General features: G+C 40.2%; 1 protein-coding gene across 2 annotated transcripts in view; it reads left to right on the top strand.

The window, feature by feature from the left end:
* Positions 1 to 1,910: 1,910 nt before the first annotated feature.
* The window catches only part of LOC106958266 (beta-adrenergic receptor kinase 2), a 55,988-nt gene continuing 43,121 nt past the window's right edge, over positions 1,911 to 14,777 (top strand). The window contains exon 1 of one of the 2 annotated variants that reach the window (XM_015050069.1): positions 1,911 to 4,885. In XM_015050069.1, the coding sequence (XP_014905555.1) occupies positions 4,773 to 4,885 (113 nt within the window). In that variant the 5' untranslated portion in view covers positions 1,911 to 4,772. Of the gene's footprint in view, positions 4,886 to 13,155; positions 13,255 to 14,777 lie in introns of those variants that run through there. The other variant, XM_015050072.1, reaches the window with a different exon arrangement.

The following is a 14,777-nucleotide window of genomic DNA, read 5'->3' as shown; positions in this document are numbered from 1 at the left end:
ATGGATGGATATTCGATTGATTATTCTGATGTTTGGTCAATTATTCAAATAAAAATTTTGATAAAGTAAAATATTTGTAAATGCTGCCATAACAGCAGTATTACAATCAGATATCAACATCGGCCCAATTGTTCATATTTGAGCATCCCTACACTTACGTTTCTGTAGTTTAGAAAGCTAACCTGTAACAATAATAGCTGACTTTTTCAGTTAACCTGGACAAAAATTATACAAAAATTCAAAATTATATTCAATTTAATAATATAGAGCCAGACTCACAAAGACATTTATTGAAAAAAAAAAAAAAAGTCCATACTCCAGTTTTTAGTTTACGTACTCATCTTCAGAACTCTCACTTTGCACATCCATTCACAGGTTGTCTGTCCATGATGTGAATGACTGGGTTTGGTTCCTCCAGTGTGCTCCGTCGCCCATTTGTTGCGACCGGGATGGAGGTAAATTTATTTTCCGGTTTGTCCGTGAAGCTACTCTTACCTTAAGCATCAACTACAGCACACCAACCAGCTGTGTTCAGTCTATCCACTCACCTTATACATACACCCACCGTTTGTTTTGAACCAGCCACTAAGCAGCAGCTTTGGGAGAAGAAAGGTTGCCAGACTCCAGGCATCGCACCAGTCAACTTAAAGATGCTTATTGATCCCCTGAAAAATGATAAAAACCTTGACATTATCATAAATCAACAAAATACCCACGTATTCCCTGAACCAAACTTAAAAACTGGACGTTATGCTGCTAACATTAGCATTCGTTTACATCTCATAAGCGAAGTAAAAGTGTTGAGCAACACAAATAATTACTGGAAGATGGTGCTCTGAATAAAAAAAACATAATTTAATGAAGCTTCAAGGCAGATTATTTACCTCAAGGAATTTAATTATCGAGGTACTCTGATCATTTGAGAAAATCTTCCAACCATTTGAAACAAGGATTTGACTTTCACTATTATAGATTAGTTCAAGCTATTTCACTTTATCGTCTTATACTTTAACATTTAATTTTTACACAAACACAGCTGAACACATCAATGGGATAAAAATATTGATCTCTGAATGTCTAACTTAATTTCAAAGTGTAACTATAATATGCTTAAGCATGTTTAGTTTTTATACATTTGACCTCCACAGAATTACATTCAGATTAACCTCTTTAAGATTTGATGGATTTGGAAAATTATTGTTGGATTACATTTGATTGCGTTTCCAGTTAAAATGACTCTCTAATCAGCAAAGCGGTAATGAGAAATATCAGCATTAGCTGAGAGTGTCAGAAATCTGAATGATTTCTGAATGTTTCATCACGGCAGAGTGGAAGGTTAAATGAAGCCGAGATTGAAGCTATGAAATGTATAAATGAAACACAGAAAAATTCAAAGCCTGATCCAAAGATTCATACATCCAGCACAAACTTATCAGAAAAAGGTGATCACTTACACAAATTGACAAAAGTAAATAAATAAAGGACCAAAGTTTTAGGGGAGTTGTTGTCGGAACATTAACATAAATGGACTGAAAGTTCATGGAGCTTTACACCACACATTCTCATTCACACACGATATCGTGTGTGAATGAGAATCTTTACGGATGGTTTTCCGTAAAGATCTGTAGGCGACATGGGGTTGGGTGTCCTGCATGGGTGAGGAGGCTTTTTTTCTCATGAAATTTGAAAGTGAAAGAGTAACTTTTTTTAATTTGGGTGTATTAGAGCATATGGTGGTCATGCTAGGTCAGATAACAAACACTCCACATCACCCTGAATTAGTGGCAGCAACAATATGCTCTGGATGGTTTTCTGCAGCAGAAACAGAGAAGATGGAAGATGGATCAAGTTAATTACAGAGAAATCCTTTAGGAAAAATGATTTAAAACTGTAAAAGGCCTGAGACTGGAATAGAATTCCATTTTCAAGTAGGACTACAAACCTGACATCAAATGTCAAATGACCCAGTCAAAGTAAAACATAAAACAAACTGATAATTTGTGGTAAAACTTGAAATTTAACAGATGGTCTCTATCCAGTCTGACTAAAGCATTCTCAGCCTGTAGATGCGTGTCAGAGACACATACCTCAAGACATACAGCTGTTGCTACAGTGGAAATACGTGTATACATAATACTAATACATAATACTGTATACATAAAACTGCCACAAATTTCAGACCATTGTTCGCAAAAGGTATCATTTTCATACAATTATGCCAATAAGAAGGTTTTAGATTTCTTAGAAGCATTACCGCGGCATGCCAGGGAAGGGCACTGCATTTCTACCTCAACCTCGCATGAATCCCGTATGTGTCATCCTGACAGATAAATGTAGTGCCGTGATATTAAATGTCACAAATGGCTGCCGCTTATTGGCTGTTCTGATATGTAAGGTGAAACACGACATCGCGACTAGGACGTGTATATTCACTTGCGGGCCAAAGCTCATTTGTGTATTCGTCAAATTTCTGACTGACATGCATTTGGCAAGCACTAAAAAAAAGAGGCTGGCTGAAGCACAAGCGCTCCCTTCTCCAAGCACTGAAACACTGAGCTCCGACTCCTGCAACAGAACAAGCCGCTCCACGTTTTAGCGGCCTCCCTCCGCCGCAGTGGGAGAGGAAGTCGAGCCGAGAGTCAAGCGGAGACGCTACCGTGTTAGCAAAAAACCCTACAGAAATATACAGCGAGGAGGGTTTTCGAGCAAACATGTGCCACATTTTTGCTGGGAAACGATACGCTTGACTGAACGGAGCGGGCTCTATCGACTGGCATACGTCGCCGAGACAGCCAAGGGACAGCGTCAGTGCTCCTCACAGGCAGCTTGAGAGAGAGGGCTCCCCTATCACGGACAGCCTGGTAGGCAGGAACCGCTCGGCTCTGGCTGGCTGGCGCGGAAAACGACGACCTGCTCGACTCTGCTGATTTTTCTTAGTATTTCCAACTCCCTGTGTGAGAAGACCTCGAAAACAGTGGCACACCCATCGTGTTCCTTCAATTTTGGCGTGGGAATATATAACAGTCTCCCCAACAATCATCGTCTTAACTGTTAATAACCTCGACTCCCAGTTCTGTGAAACCACCACTGGACAACCGAGCTGCTCTCCATCTCTCCGCGCTCCCTCCCTCCTCTGCTACCGTCACAGTGTGCAGCTCCGTGCTGGGTCTCCTCCCCATGCTCCGGATAACTCAACGAGAAGCCATGGACTATATTTGTCATCTTTACTGATATTTTTCTCCTCAAGTTCCTGGGCTGTTTCTCGGAAGCGCAGCGAGACTTCCCCAATAACAAGGAGACGGAAGCAAGAACACCCGCAGCCGTTAGCTTTTTAGGTAAACTACTGCACGGTGTCGGAACTGCGCCGCTGTTAATCAACCAGCTTGTAATAACCGTGTTGACAAGTGGCTTTACGGGCTTTTTAATGCAGCTGTCGAAACTGCTCGCTCAATGGTAATTTAGCCTTCTGGCTAGCGGGTTTCATTTTTGCTAGCTAGCGTGTTGGGCTAGCTAGCAGGCGAACCCGAATATCGACACCAGCAGGAGGCTACAGCAGGTTAGCTCCACGACGCGTGGATTTGGCTTGTGATTAGTTAATCACGCCGTGCCCGCTCTGGATTTGGAACTAAAGCGTTCAAGGTGTTTATCCGCGTCTTTTCCAACGGTATTTTCGGCGTGATTGCTGCGCCCCGCACGGAGCACTTCGGCTGCAACAGGAAGCCGAGCGAAAAAAGGACGGAGCAGAAAAGGAAAAACAAATAGCCACACAGACAGCGGAGAGTGGGATTGAACGGAGATCATTATTATGAATGCTGCTTGTTTTTCATCTTCTGATCGCACGGACTTAAAGGTGCCAAAACTTGCTTAAAGGATTCTAATATTTGGAGACGAGGACAACGGATCGCCACATTTAACTTGCCCTGGAGGGTCTTTTTCAGGTCTTTTCAGTAAATCCATCCCCCCGCCCCTTCCCTAAATGTGATGGTTCGAGCATAACGAGCCACACGTGTTCCTGTTTGTTTGCTGTAACGCAGACCCTCTGGTGTTATCGAGGCCACGAAAGCAATCGGGAGTTACATCTCACGTTCGGACTGCAGACTCCGCCTGCCATTTCTCTAAAATTGGACCCCCCACCCCCTATCCCCTCCTTTCTGCACATTTGTTTACATTTGAAGGGAAAGTCCCGAATCGAAACCCCATGTGGAACTGGAGACAAACCGATCGTTTGGGCAAATTTTTTCAGGAAGGAAGTCCCGAGAGACGTGCAGAATTTGACAGCTGTCCACTAAGGCTGCATATCACGGCAGCCCTGTGAAGCGAGGAAGCGCTGACACCAAAACGAGCCCGTTCCTGCTTATTTTAGCACCTTTCCTCCCGGCGCTCATACGGCGCAATCCGGCTGCAGTTTTGCGCCAAATGGGATTGCAAGGACGGCGATCGAGCTGATCCACGGACTACTTATTAATTAATTTTTTTATCCGATCACAGCCCACCTTAATATCCCCCCCCCACCCCCCATGAATTTCCTTTTTATGTCTTAATGATGATGGTGGCTTGAGGTTAGCAGCCGCAGACATCTACACGATTCCGCTTCCTCCGGACCCCCTCCCCTTTACCGGCCCCCCCTGTCATCGCACCTTGGCCCTTGATGGTGGTCCTCTCCGCTGGAGGAAACGGTTCTTTTAATTCTCTGAATAGTTAAAAAAAAAAAAAAAAATGCACCACAGGAAGCCTGCTGTTTTTATTAATTTGCTTCCCTAAAGGGTCGAAAAATGGCGGACCTCGAAGCGGTACTCGCCGATGTCAGCTATTTGATGGCGATGGAGAAGAGCAAGTCTACTCCTGCCGCCCGTGCCAGTAAGAAAATCATCCTCCCTGAGCCCAGGTAAGCTCATCAGCGAGGCCCTGTGATGTTAAGTGGTTGTGCCTGTTTGCAATTAACATGGAGTCTTTGTGAAGCGTATTTGGCTGCATAGGAGGAAGGAGGCGTGCTTACTGTCAAACCTGTCCCTACTGTACACCCTCGATTTAAACAAAAAGGCTGATGCTTTCTGTCTATTCAGTTTTCTGCAAACCACGCTGTTGCTTCTGGCCTCCTGCAAGTAGACACCAAAAAACGGGAACAACTATTATAGAATGTGCATGCCTTTTTTTTTTTTTTTTTTACTAAAAAATGCACTGATCAGGTTTTTCCTGATCAGTGCATTCGATTTTTGCACTGATCAGAAGTCATTCAGCTGATTCCAAGTTTGATCCAAGCCTTGGAATCGGCTTGGATTCCAACGCTTGATTCAAGTTGGATCAAGTCGATTCCAATTTGGAAGTTGATTCCAATTTGGAATCGACTTGATATGCCGATTCCAACTTGGGCCAATTTAAAAAAAAAAAAGAAAGAATGAAACGCATAGAAGTAAAACAAAATGGCGTATATTTTGTTTGATAGTGTTGGTAGTTTTTGAATCCTATTAACAGCAAGGCAATTATAAGATTATTATTTGTTAATTCATTAAAGGGTATATTTGTGTCTGAATGGGCGCAGTGTTTCATACCTTTCTAGTTTCTTTTTGTTTGGGCTCTACATGTAGTTAGCAGGGATTTGAGAAAGCAAATCAGGGAGATATTGTATTCTCTGTAGTTTTTGTAACAAAATTAAAACATACATGCCACAAAGGGATAGATTTTTAGTGAATTTGGTTTGATCAGTGGCCCTAAATGGCCATTTTTCAAAATGAAGTGTGATTATAAGCTGCTTGCAGTGACTATATTTTCAACCTTATTGGTATTTATTGATGCCTTCATTAAAGAAACAGTGGAGAAAATAGTAAAACTGTCAATCTTGAAAATACAGACAGTTTTAAGAGATTTTAACAATAGTTAATTGGAGTTTATTGTAAGAGCGATTAATCAAAGTACACAAATTTATCACAATAAATGATAATGCGATAAATGCCCATTTTATCAGCTACTCTACTGTGCATGTCACCTTTAAAAGGCAGGAAAGAATACACTTTTCTAGCTGTTTAAACTATTTACAATTAGGCTAACAAAATAACTCACAACTCGCCTCCAGGGCAGGTCATTTCTCTTCGCCCGGTGCAACTCCTGCACGCGGCTTTGCGGCATCTGCAGTTGTTAGAGGTTTTTATTTTTAGCACATCATCTCTATCTCACACAACGTCCTGTTCAAACCTGCTGCAATTTTGACTGGGGAGCGCCACCCTTTCCTGCTAATTGTGACCAAAATAGGAAGAAATTATTGTATTTCATCTGTAATTTGCACGCTAAATATGAATTAAGTTCATATTTAGCCGGCCCAGCTCTTGCTGTGTTTTTGTCAGGTTTCACGCTCATCGGCTGTGTTTACAAACAAATAATTCCTCTATACATATCAGTATGAAATGGGCATACCAATCAACAAAGAGGTGAATTGACCTAGATCCGTTCCTAACTTTTTTTGTGTACGTTTATTTGTATGGATTGTAGTGTTCGTATTATTTAAGAGAGGATGATTGTTTTGTTTTAATGTTAATTTACCTAGTGGATAAATGTATTGTTTCTTTTAAATGTTCTTCCTAAATAAAATGGATCAGATTAGTGATTAACGGAAGATTAGCAGATTCGGATCTGATTATTTATCCATGAGGTTAATCTCGTGTTAGCCTGACTGAAACATCAGTGCGTGCTTCAAAACCAGCTCACGAATCCGAGGCAAATAGAAAGCGGTGGCAGACTGTGTCCTTTCCATGTTCTGTGCTCCACAGTCTACCCTGTCATAGCTGTCACTTACTCCCAGGCTTATTTGACTGATAGCTGTACAACAGCGTTAGCTTCAAACTGGTAGCTGCTGCTGGGGCTTGCCTGTGAAGCTGGTGCAGCTGTGCTACCAGCATATAGTAGCTCTTGACGTTAGCACCCAACCCCCCCGCCACACCCCCTCACCCATGCTGTTTGCAAGCACCCACTGTTAGTAGGCCGTCAGACAAGACTAAAGCCCCATTCTGATTGAACTGACACCGCTTTGCCCTCTTCTTTTTAAGCATTTACAGAGAGGCGTGCTGCAGTGGGCTTCATAGTGCTCTGTTTTAGGTCATAGCGTGCAACTCGCTAAAACAGGATGTGGTTGAGATTTGGTTATTGAGAGTTTCTTTTCATGGGAGGTTTGTAAATGTGACAGTTGGGGCTGCACTTAACGATGACTTCTCTAGATTAGTTTAACGATGTTTTTTTTTTTTTGTTTTGTTTTTCCGATTGTTCAATTAATCTAACAAATTGTTGGTTAAATTTTAGGTTACTCTAATGGGAGTGTACTGGAAATTAAAATATTTTAACCAAAGTAATAAAAACAGTTCTTTAATGTTGTGATATGTATATATTTTTTCTTGAATGCATAGTACAGTCAAACGTAAAATCTCAACCAAACTGCAGTAAATAAACAAATTCAAGTAAAAGAAATGAAGTGCAACACATTTAGCATTCTAATAAACCCAAGTCGTAAAATTCAAGTCACTGTTAATATGTTTAACAGTGTGAAGTGGAACTATTTTTTTAGTTTTTGCTAAAACATTGTTCAAAAGTGAAGTGCAATTTCCAAAAATGTAGCCTTTTCAAAAAAATTATTCAGCAGCTCAAACATTTTTTTGCTTTCTCACACACACGCACACACACACATACTCAAACATTCGAATTGAGAAATGCTCACATTTCTCAACTCGAGGTCTGACCTCTGCTTTGAGGTCAGACATGCTTTTTCTAACCCTTCTTTAAAACAATTGTGCCTGCAGCTTTAAAAGAGGTGCTAATACAGAGCTGATGCTACAGCGATTGGGCAAATATAGCAACTAAGAATGCACGATATGAAAATTTGGGCTGATGTTAATACGTCTGTTATGGCTGTTAATCAATATTTCCCTACGCTTCCCTTTCGACATTGTAAAAACAATTACTACAATACTGCACTGCATCATCGCTGTCATATGACCAAACAAGACCCTCAGAAACAACCTCCCCTGCCCCCATAAATACAAACGGCATCAATGTGGAAATATATATTTTTTTAATATCGACCCAGTTTTATTTATCAGACCCATGGCAATATATTAAAAACTGACAAACATCTGCACATACTGATGTTGATGCTGATGCATCGTTCCTCTAGCAACATTTCCATTACAAATGTACACAAAACTTTGTCAATATTCTTCTAATGTCGAAAAAACACAATTTTGCAATTGCGATTCATCTAGGAGTTATTGGCAGCAGCAGTGTGAGAGTGTATATGAAGCATTTAGATTTTCACACACATTGGTTTGTTTTATTTTTGACTTTTTGCGTTGCTAATGTTCTTTTGATTCAGATCTCATTAATGGCACATCACTGCTGCTTTGCGATCTGATGGATGTACTTTTCCTTCCTCCGCTGGGGTTGCTGGTTTCGGTTTCTGCTGGTTCCACTCTGAAAATGAGCTCACATTTAAAGCTTTCTCTAGTCAGATAGTCCATTAAGGCCAGCATCCTCTTCTTTTTTGTCCATAAGCAGAGTACAGTCATAACCTTTTATTTTATACCCTCATAGATGCTGTCCACGGTTCCTGGGACAGCAGCCTCTGTGGCAGAATTTATTTGTACCAGGCTGCAGTTTCAGATTTGCATGGGTTGACCATTCAGGTTGTTGACAGGAACACTTACAGAACCACAACTAGGCCAGTTACATTCAAATTACTACTCACTATAGACTATTTGGGAAAAACACTTTCACTGCAGATGATTTGAATGTCACTCACAGAAAATATACATTTCTGTTGACTTTTAGGATATTTATGAATGTTCTTTGCTACCAAATTCCAAAACATTCAAGAAACAAGTCTGTAAGGGGTGCTCGATTTATTAAAAATAAATGAATAAATACTCGCATTATAATGTTCTTGTTCAGATATTTTATGTCAATATTGACGATTATTTTATATTTTCCTTTCCATCATCACCTATCTCCATGGGCTTTAAAAATCTTTTTCTATAATATCAGATCTGAGCATCAAAGGGTGTAAAAGTCATGTTATTGGCATGCAGAGATGACATATGTGGCCAAATATGGAAAATATTGGTTATTTATAAAACACCAATTTATAACAAATATCGCATCAAGGCATTTTACAAAAGTCAATATCATCATCTTGATCGTCTACAGCTGCCACTAACGATTATTTCAGAAATTGATTAATCTGCCAATTAGTCGATTAATTGGAAAAAAATAGAACATTCTTCTGATTTTTTCATTGCAACTTGAGCTATTTTTTTAACATTATTAGAAATAAATTAAAAAATGCAAATAAACAAATGGTTCAATTCATATTTTTTGACTATTTGATGACTGTTTAAATAATCGATTAACCATGAACAAGCTGAATTGTTTCTGCCCTAAATAAAATGTATATCGCTACTACATCCTCTGAATATTGTGCCGGTTTAATCGCAGCCATTTATCCCGACTAACTGACATGCTAAGTGTTTTGCTTTTACAGAGCAAATGAAATAAAAGCAATGAATGATACTGTTGTTGTTGGAATGATGTGAATGACAAGAGATTAGCTGAGAGGTGAAAAAATGAAAACAAGACATTGAATCATAACACCTCAGACAGTTTAGTAAGCCACTCATGTTTTTGTGTGTTCAGAGAGAGCTGGTTGCTAACAGTGTGCCATTATAATGTGATGAAGGGATCGCCGCTCCACAGAGTTCTGACGTTCAGCATCCAACTCTCTGACTTCTCTGTTCGTCTTGCTTCTGGAGGCGGGTCGGACCTGTTCACAGGAGGGTCCATCCACTGTTAGCTAGCGTACCTGTCCATCATCATTCTTGGATTTATCACAAAATAATCAAAGTTTCTGATTCTGAGCTTGGTCTTGCTGATGAAATTAATGATTTTAGCTCTGTCATATCGGAACATAATCGGGAGTATAATGTTCAGATCAAATAAGCGTACACAGTTAACACTCAGCAACAAAATCCAATCATATCCCAAACATTAGTTCCTGGTATACATCTTTAAATAACCTGTGTTGATAAAACTCAACTCCTGCTACCTGTCGTTGGTCTGCTCTGATTTTTTTTTTTTTTGTCAGGCTCACTTTCCCAGTAAGCTTTCCCCCAGCTTCTAACAGTTGGAGGCTGTTCTGTGTCCATGTTATGCAAAACTGTATTTGCTGTGGAAATGATTTGGTTGATCTAATGAATCAGGGGTTTTCTTTAACACTTTACTGTCATGTTTTCAGTGACATGAATAGAGTTAGTAAAATTGATGCTAGAAAAATAAATTATTCACAGGTCCTCATATGTGTCTGGATTGATACAAACAATCTGGACACAAACAGGTTTTTTATAAGCTGGGTTTATCGTTGACATATTGAACTCCCATCCCACTGCCCCGCTTGTGGATCTTGAGCTCCATGTCGTGCAACTCTGAAATTTTGAAACTTGCTGCGGATCGTGAACCTTTTACTCAAAACGGTCTATTTGGAAGGTGCTGTTGCAGAGCAGGTTCACCTGTACCGTAATATGTTCCTGCTGAAAAGGCTGTTTTTTGGAAGATGCTGCATAAAAGTACGTAAGTATAGAAGTCTCAGCAGCTGAGTTTCCATTACAAAAATGCGCAAAACTTTGTCGATATTCCTCTTACGTCAAAAAAACATAATTTTGTAATTGCGGTGTTTCCATTAAATAAGGCAATTAAAATCAGACATGAATTAGTTTGTTCATAAATTCATATTCAAATACAAAAATACCTTATGGATCCCAAAAGGAAATTAAATGTTGTAGCTCTTATTAATTGAAGTTATTATACATGGTGATGGCTGCTGGCAGGAAAGATCTCCTGTAGTGGTCTGTATTTCAGCGAATTTGAAGAAGCCCCTGACTGAAGACACTGTTATCCCAAGACAGTCTGTCTCTCTGTAAGCAAAACTGCCCTTCAGAAAATATGAATCATTAGAATGGAAATGATCAAGCTTGTTTTAATTTATCATGTAATTAATTGCTTCTTGTGATAGGTTTAATGGTGAGACACAAAAATTAAGCTACTTTAAGTTCTTCAAAGAATAAAAATGTTTTGTCTGCTTAGATTTTGGGGTTTAGATCAGATCAAACATGTAGATTAAAATGAGGGGGTGAAACTAACAGTACAGAGAAGGGGAAGCCCTTAAGGTACAGGGGAGTTTACTTTAAGTAGTTCAGTGGTGAAATTGACGCCTACATAGGGAGCAAATGTTTTTCTTTTTTTATTATATCAAAAAATAAAAGCATGGCCTTTGAGGTTATATGCTATAAATGAGCCCCATTAGTTATTGCACACGATGATATTGAAGCTGGCCAGATAAATGCATCAACTAATGGACTTACAGAAGCACTATTATACAGCTGTCGAGTAAATCAGTGCACCAAAAGGCTCGCATTAACATGAAAACGTACTTTTCAGTCAGGTCGTTTATCCAGTAATGTGTCCATTATGTTGGAATGATATGGTTACATTATGTTTCCTTCCTGTGCAGTGTCACCCCAAAGCTTGTTGCGCTTTGAGTGCTTCAGAGGAATTACTCAGATTCAAATTGTTAAATATCATAGAGGACGAGCAGTTCGGAGTAAGAGCAGGCTGGCGGGCGCGCAGACTTTACCTGCAAAACCGCTTCCTGTAAACAGCCGTACATGGCAAACTTCAGAAACAGGTGCAAGCTGACAAACCTTTCTGTAAGCATGCTTCAGTTGTGGCCCTTGAGCATGCACGCATGCTGTAAGCCTTTAGGCGGCTGCCCGTTGAGGTGGCGGGTTGCAGTCCTCTATGGTGCTCTGGAGGTAGCGTGGCACTGCAACATTCTCGGCAAGCCGGGGCCAAGTCCTCTGACAGAGAAGTGAGATTATGACGGCAATGGTGGAAGTTGTGTAGATTGGGGGGGAGGGTTGGAGGATGACCTCGTTTTGTCAAAGGACAACTTTTGTAACTTAAAGTACACATACAGATGGACTTTAGGTGGCAAAAGTTCTGAACAAGGGCAGAAGCAAGATCCCATTGTGTGAGAGAGCAGTCTCTGTTTAATGGGATTATTGAGTCGTAAGGAAATCAAATTATGACAGCTTTAACATTTTAAACTTACCTTAGCATTTAATGTGACTAACATTACTTGTAACCTCAATTTCTGTGTGTATTCCCAAGAATCAATCAAAATGTATTAGTAGAGCACATGATGTATATATTTTTAAGAGGTTGAAATTAGATGGTTAGAAATAATAACACCCCCACTGGAAATGATTTAAGACCACAAATTTAATGAGGTTCAAACCATCTCTGTCAGTGATCATAATGGGCAAGGATCATATTCCTGACTTAGTCTCTCTGTCTAACATTCTGCGCACAAGGATAGACAGAGTTTTAAAGAGAAGCAGCAAAAGCAAACATGATGGATTAGCAGTGCTTCTGTCATCCAGATAATATTACTGTAGAATATTGTCTCTGCTGCCCAGAAATTGAGCCATTAGCATGTCAGGGCAGTCAGACCATCACAGGATCAGTCTTCAGTCAGAGACCTCTAAAGACTGACTGCGACCAGAGACCCTTCCTGCCCATAGCGTCACCATCCGCAAATCTTTGAAGATACTTGGATGATATGAATTTCTGCAACATTTAATTTCCCTGTGGCATAACGTAAGTGCCTCTTAGGGTGCATTTACCCCACCCCTGTTTGATCTGCTTTAATCCAACTCCAGTCCATTTGGCTTGAAAGTCCTGTTCGTTTGGTGAAGTGTGAATGCGCAATTGAACCCATAAAGTGAACTCTGGCCTGCCTACAAAACCAGGTCTTTGTTCAGTTGAAGTGAACACTGGTGTGGTTCGAAGGCATATGTAAACATCAAGCGGACTGGAGACTGGTCCAAAATACATATTTCACAGAGCATTCTGGGTAAATACAACCCAAAAATGTGAGTCTAGCACCAGCGGGAGAAATTACTCGTAGTTTATCACTAAAGAAAAAGGAAAAAAAAATCCTATAACTGCAAAAATCCAATTTTTGTTTAGATTTTGTAAAGAAGGAAGTTGCACTCCATATCTTCTTCAAAGGTTTTTGTGTTGTTTTCTTCAGTGTTTCTTGGTGCAGTGCCACCACAGGCGAGGAGGGGAACAGGTTTTTCAAAGGTGTGAAAACACCCTTCGATGTGATAAGCAGCATTACAACACTTGACAGACCTTGAAAGGACCGACATTTGGGCAACAGTGAGTTTGAGATCTATTTTTGAGCTGATCTGTTTTAAAGGGGTCTCCCTCTACCTAAGTGCTGCTTTGTTATTGCTTGAAGAGCTCCAGCATATTTCAGTTAAGGGCTGCCAGGAGACAGTGGAGAGAATTCTGGCTTACTATTCAATATTTTCTTGGCAGTGTGAGCACACCCTAATCTTTGTGTGCTAAACTGAGGTTTTTCTCATACAGTCTGAAGAAAAATGCACTGTTCTCTTTGATCCCGTCTGCTTCTCAACATGCAGTCACCATAAGAGCAAATGATGAACTAAAGGTCTGAGAAAAAACATCTAGGCGAAAAGACTGAAAATATCTTTATTTCCTGGAAGATCTTTGGACGTCTGCCATAAATATATTTAAAGTCGCCTGTGAATCAGTTTCCATCTGCCTGTTCTCATAGATCCTTAGTCCTTGACTATGACACCCTGTTTACTCGTGTTGTAAATTTATAAAAGTAAACAAATTGGCTTTCACTCAAAACAAAAACAGAACATGGAAAAAAAGAAAAATCCCACATGTTCATAAACTTTTCCCATGTGAACTGTCATTATTCAAGCCACTTGTCTTTCCTGATCTTCCATTTTCACTTGTACTTTTGCTACATTAATGGTGTTGCTCATGTCTTAACCTTGGAGGAACAAGAATTTGCTCATTGGCTGGAATTAGATCTGAATGAATTAGTGATGCTTATCCTAAGGCCAAACACCGTAGGTCAGAACTGGATGAAGGTCTGTCTCCGTACAATCTATTCACTTTAAATAGGGTACTGAGCTTTGAGTATTGGCTGATACCAATATTGACAGTATCACAGTAACGACTGTGATAAATGATAATATTGTTGTTTGTCGGCCATTTTCAATTAATATATTGATAATTGCTCTCTCAACGATTGATAAACTTTAATTTTGTAAAGAACATTTAACACTAAAGCCGTTTTCGCACTGCAAGGAACGGAACGGAACGGAACGGCAGGCTTCGGTCCGGTTCCACCCGAACTGCAGCCCTGTTGTGTTTGCATATAACTGAGGGCGACATCGAAGCTGTACCTGACGTCATTATTTTTGAAACTAAATGGTTTCGATGTAGCGGCCGAAGCCTTTTCCTCAGAGATGCGGCTGAAAACTTTCCCTTTCCTCGTTGACCGATCTAGTTCATCTGTACTCGTTCATCAGGGAGTAAACGGAGGAAAAAAAAAAAAAACGTCGTCATGGAACCAGGTAACAGCAGAATATTCAGAGGAATTAATCGCAAATTAAAAATAATAAAGATATTAATTAAAAAGAGCACTCTTTACAAAATACAATAAGAACAGTTTAGTGAGAGCCAGCTGGACCCGATCAACGGCTGACTGAAAAACAACCAACGGCTGACTCTAAACCAATCAGCTGCTGATTCTGAGCAGCCCCGCTTGGCCGGCCCGATTGGAACCACATCTCTTGTGGTTCCAAGGAGCCAACTGGAACCGGGTCGGAAGTTATAATGCAAACACGGTCGGCCCTACT

The sequence above is a fragment of the Poecilia latipinna genome, unplaced genomic scaffold, assembly GCF_001443285.1.
Source record: "Poecilia latipinna isolate Pla-1442-1.1 unplaced genomic scaffold, P_latipinna-1.0 Scaffold974, whole genome shotgun sequence".
NCBI classification, from domain to species: Eukaryota; Metazoa; Chordata; class Actinopteri; order Cyprinodontiformes; family Poeciliidae; genus Poecilia; species Poecilia latipinna.
The sequence above is the reverse complement of the archived record's forward strand: the minus strand, read 5'-3'. Positions and strand labels throughout refer to the sequence as shown.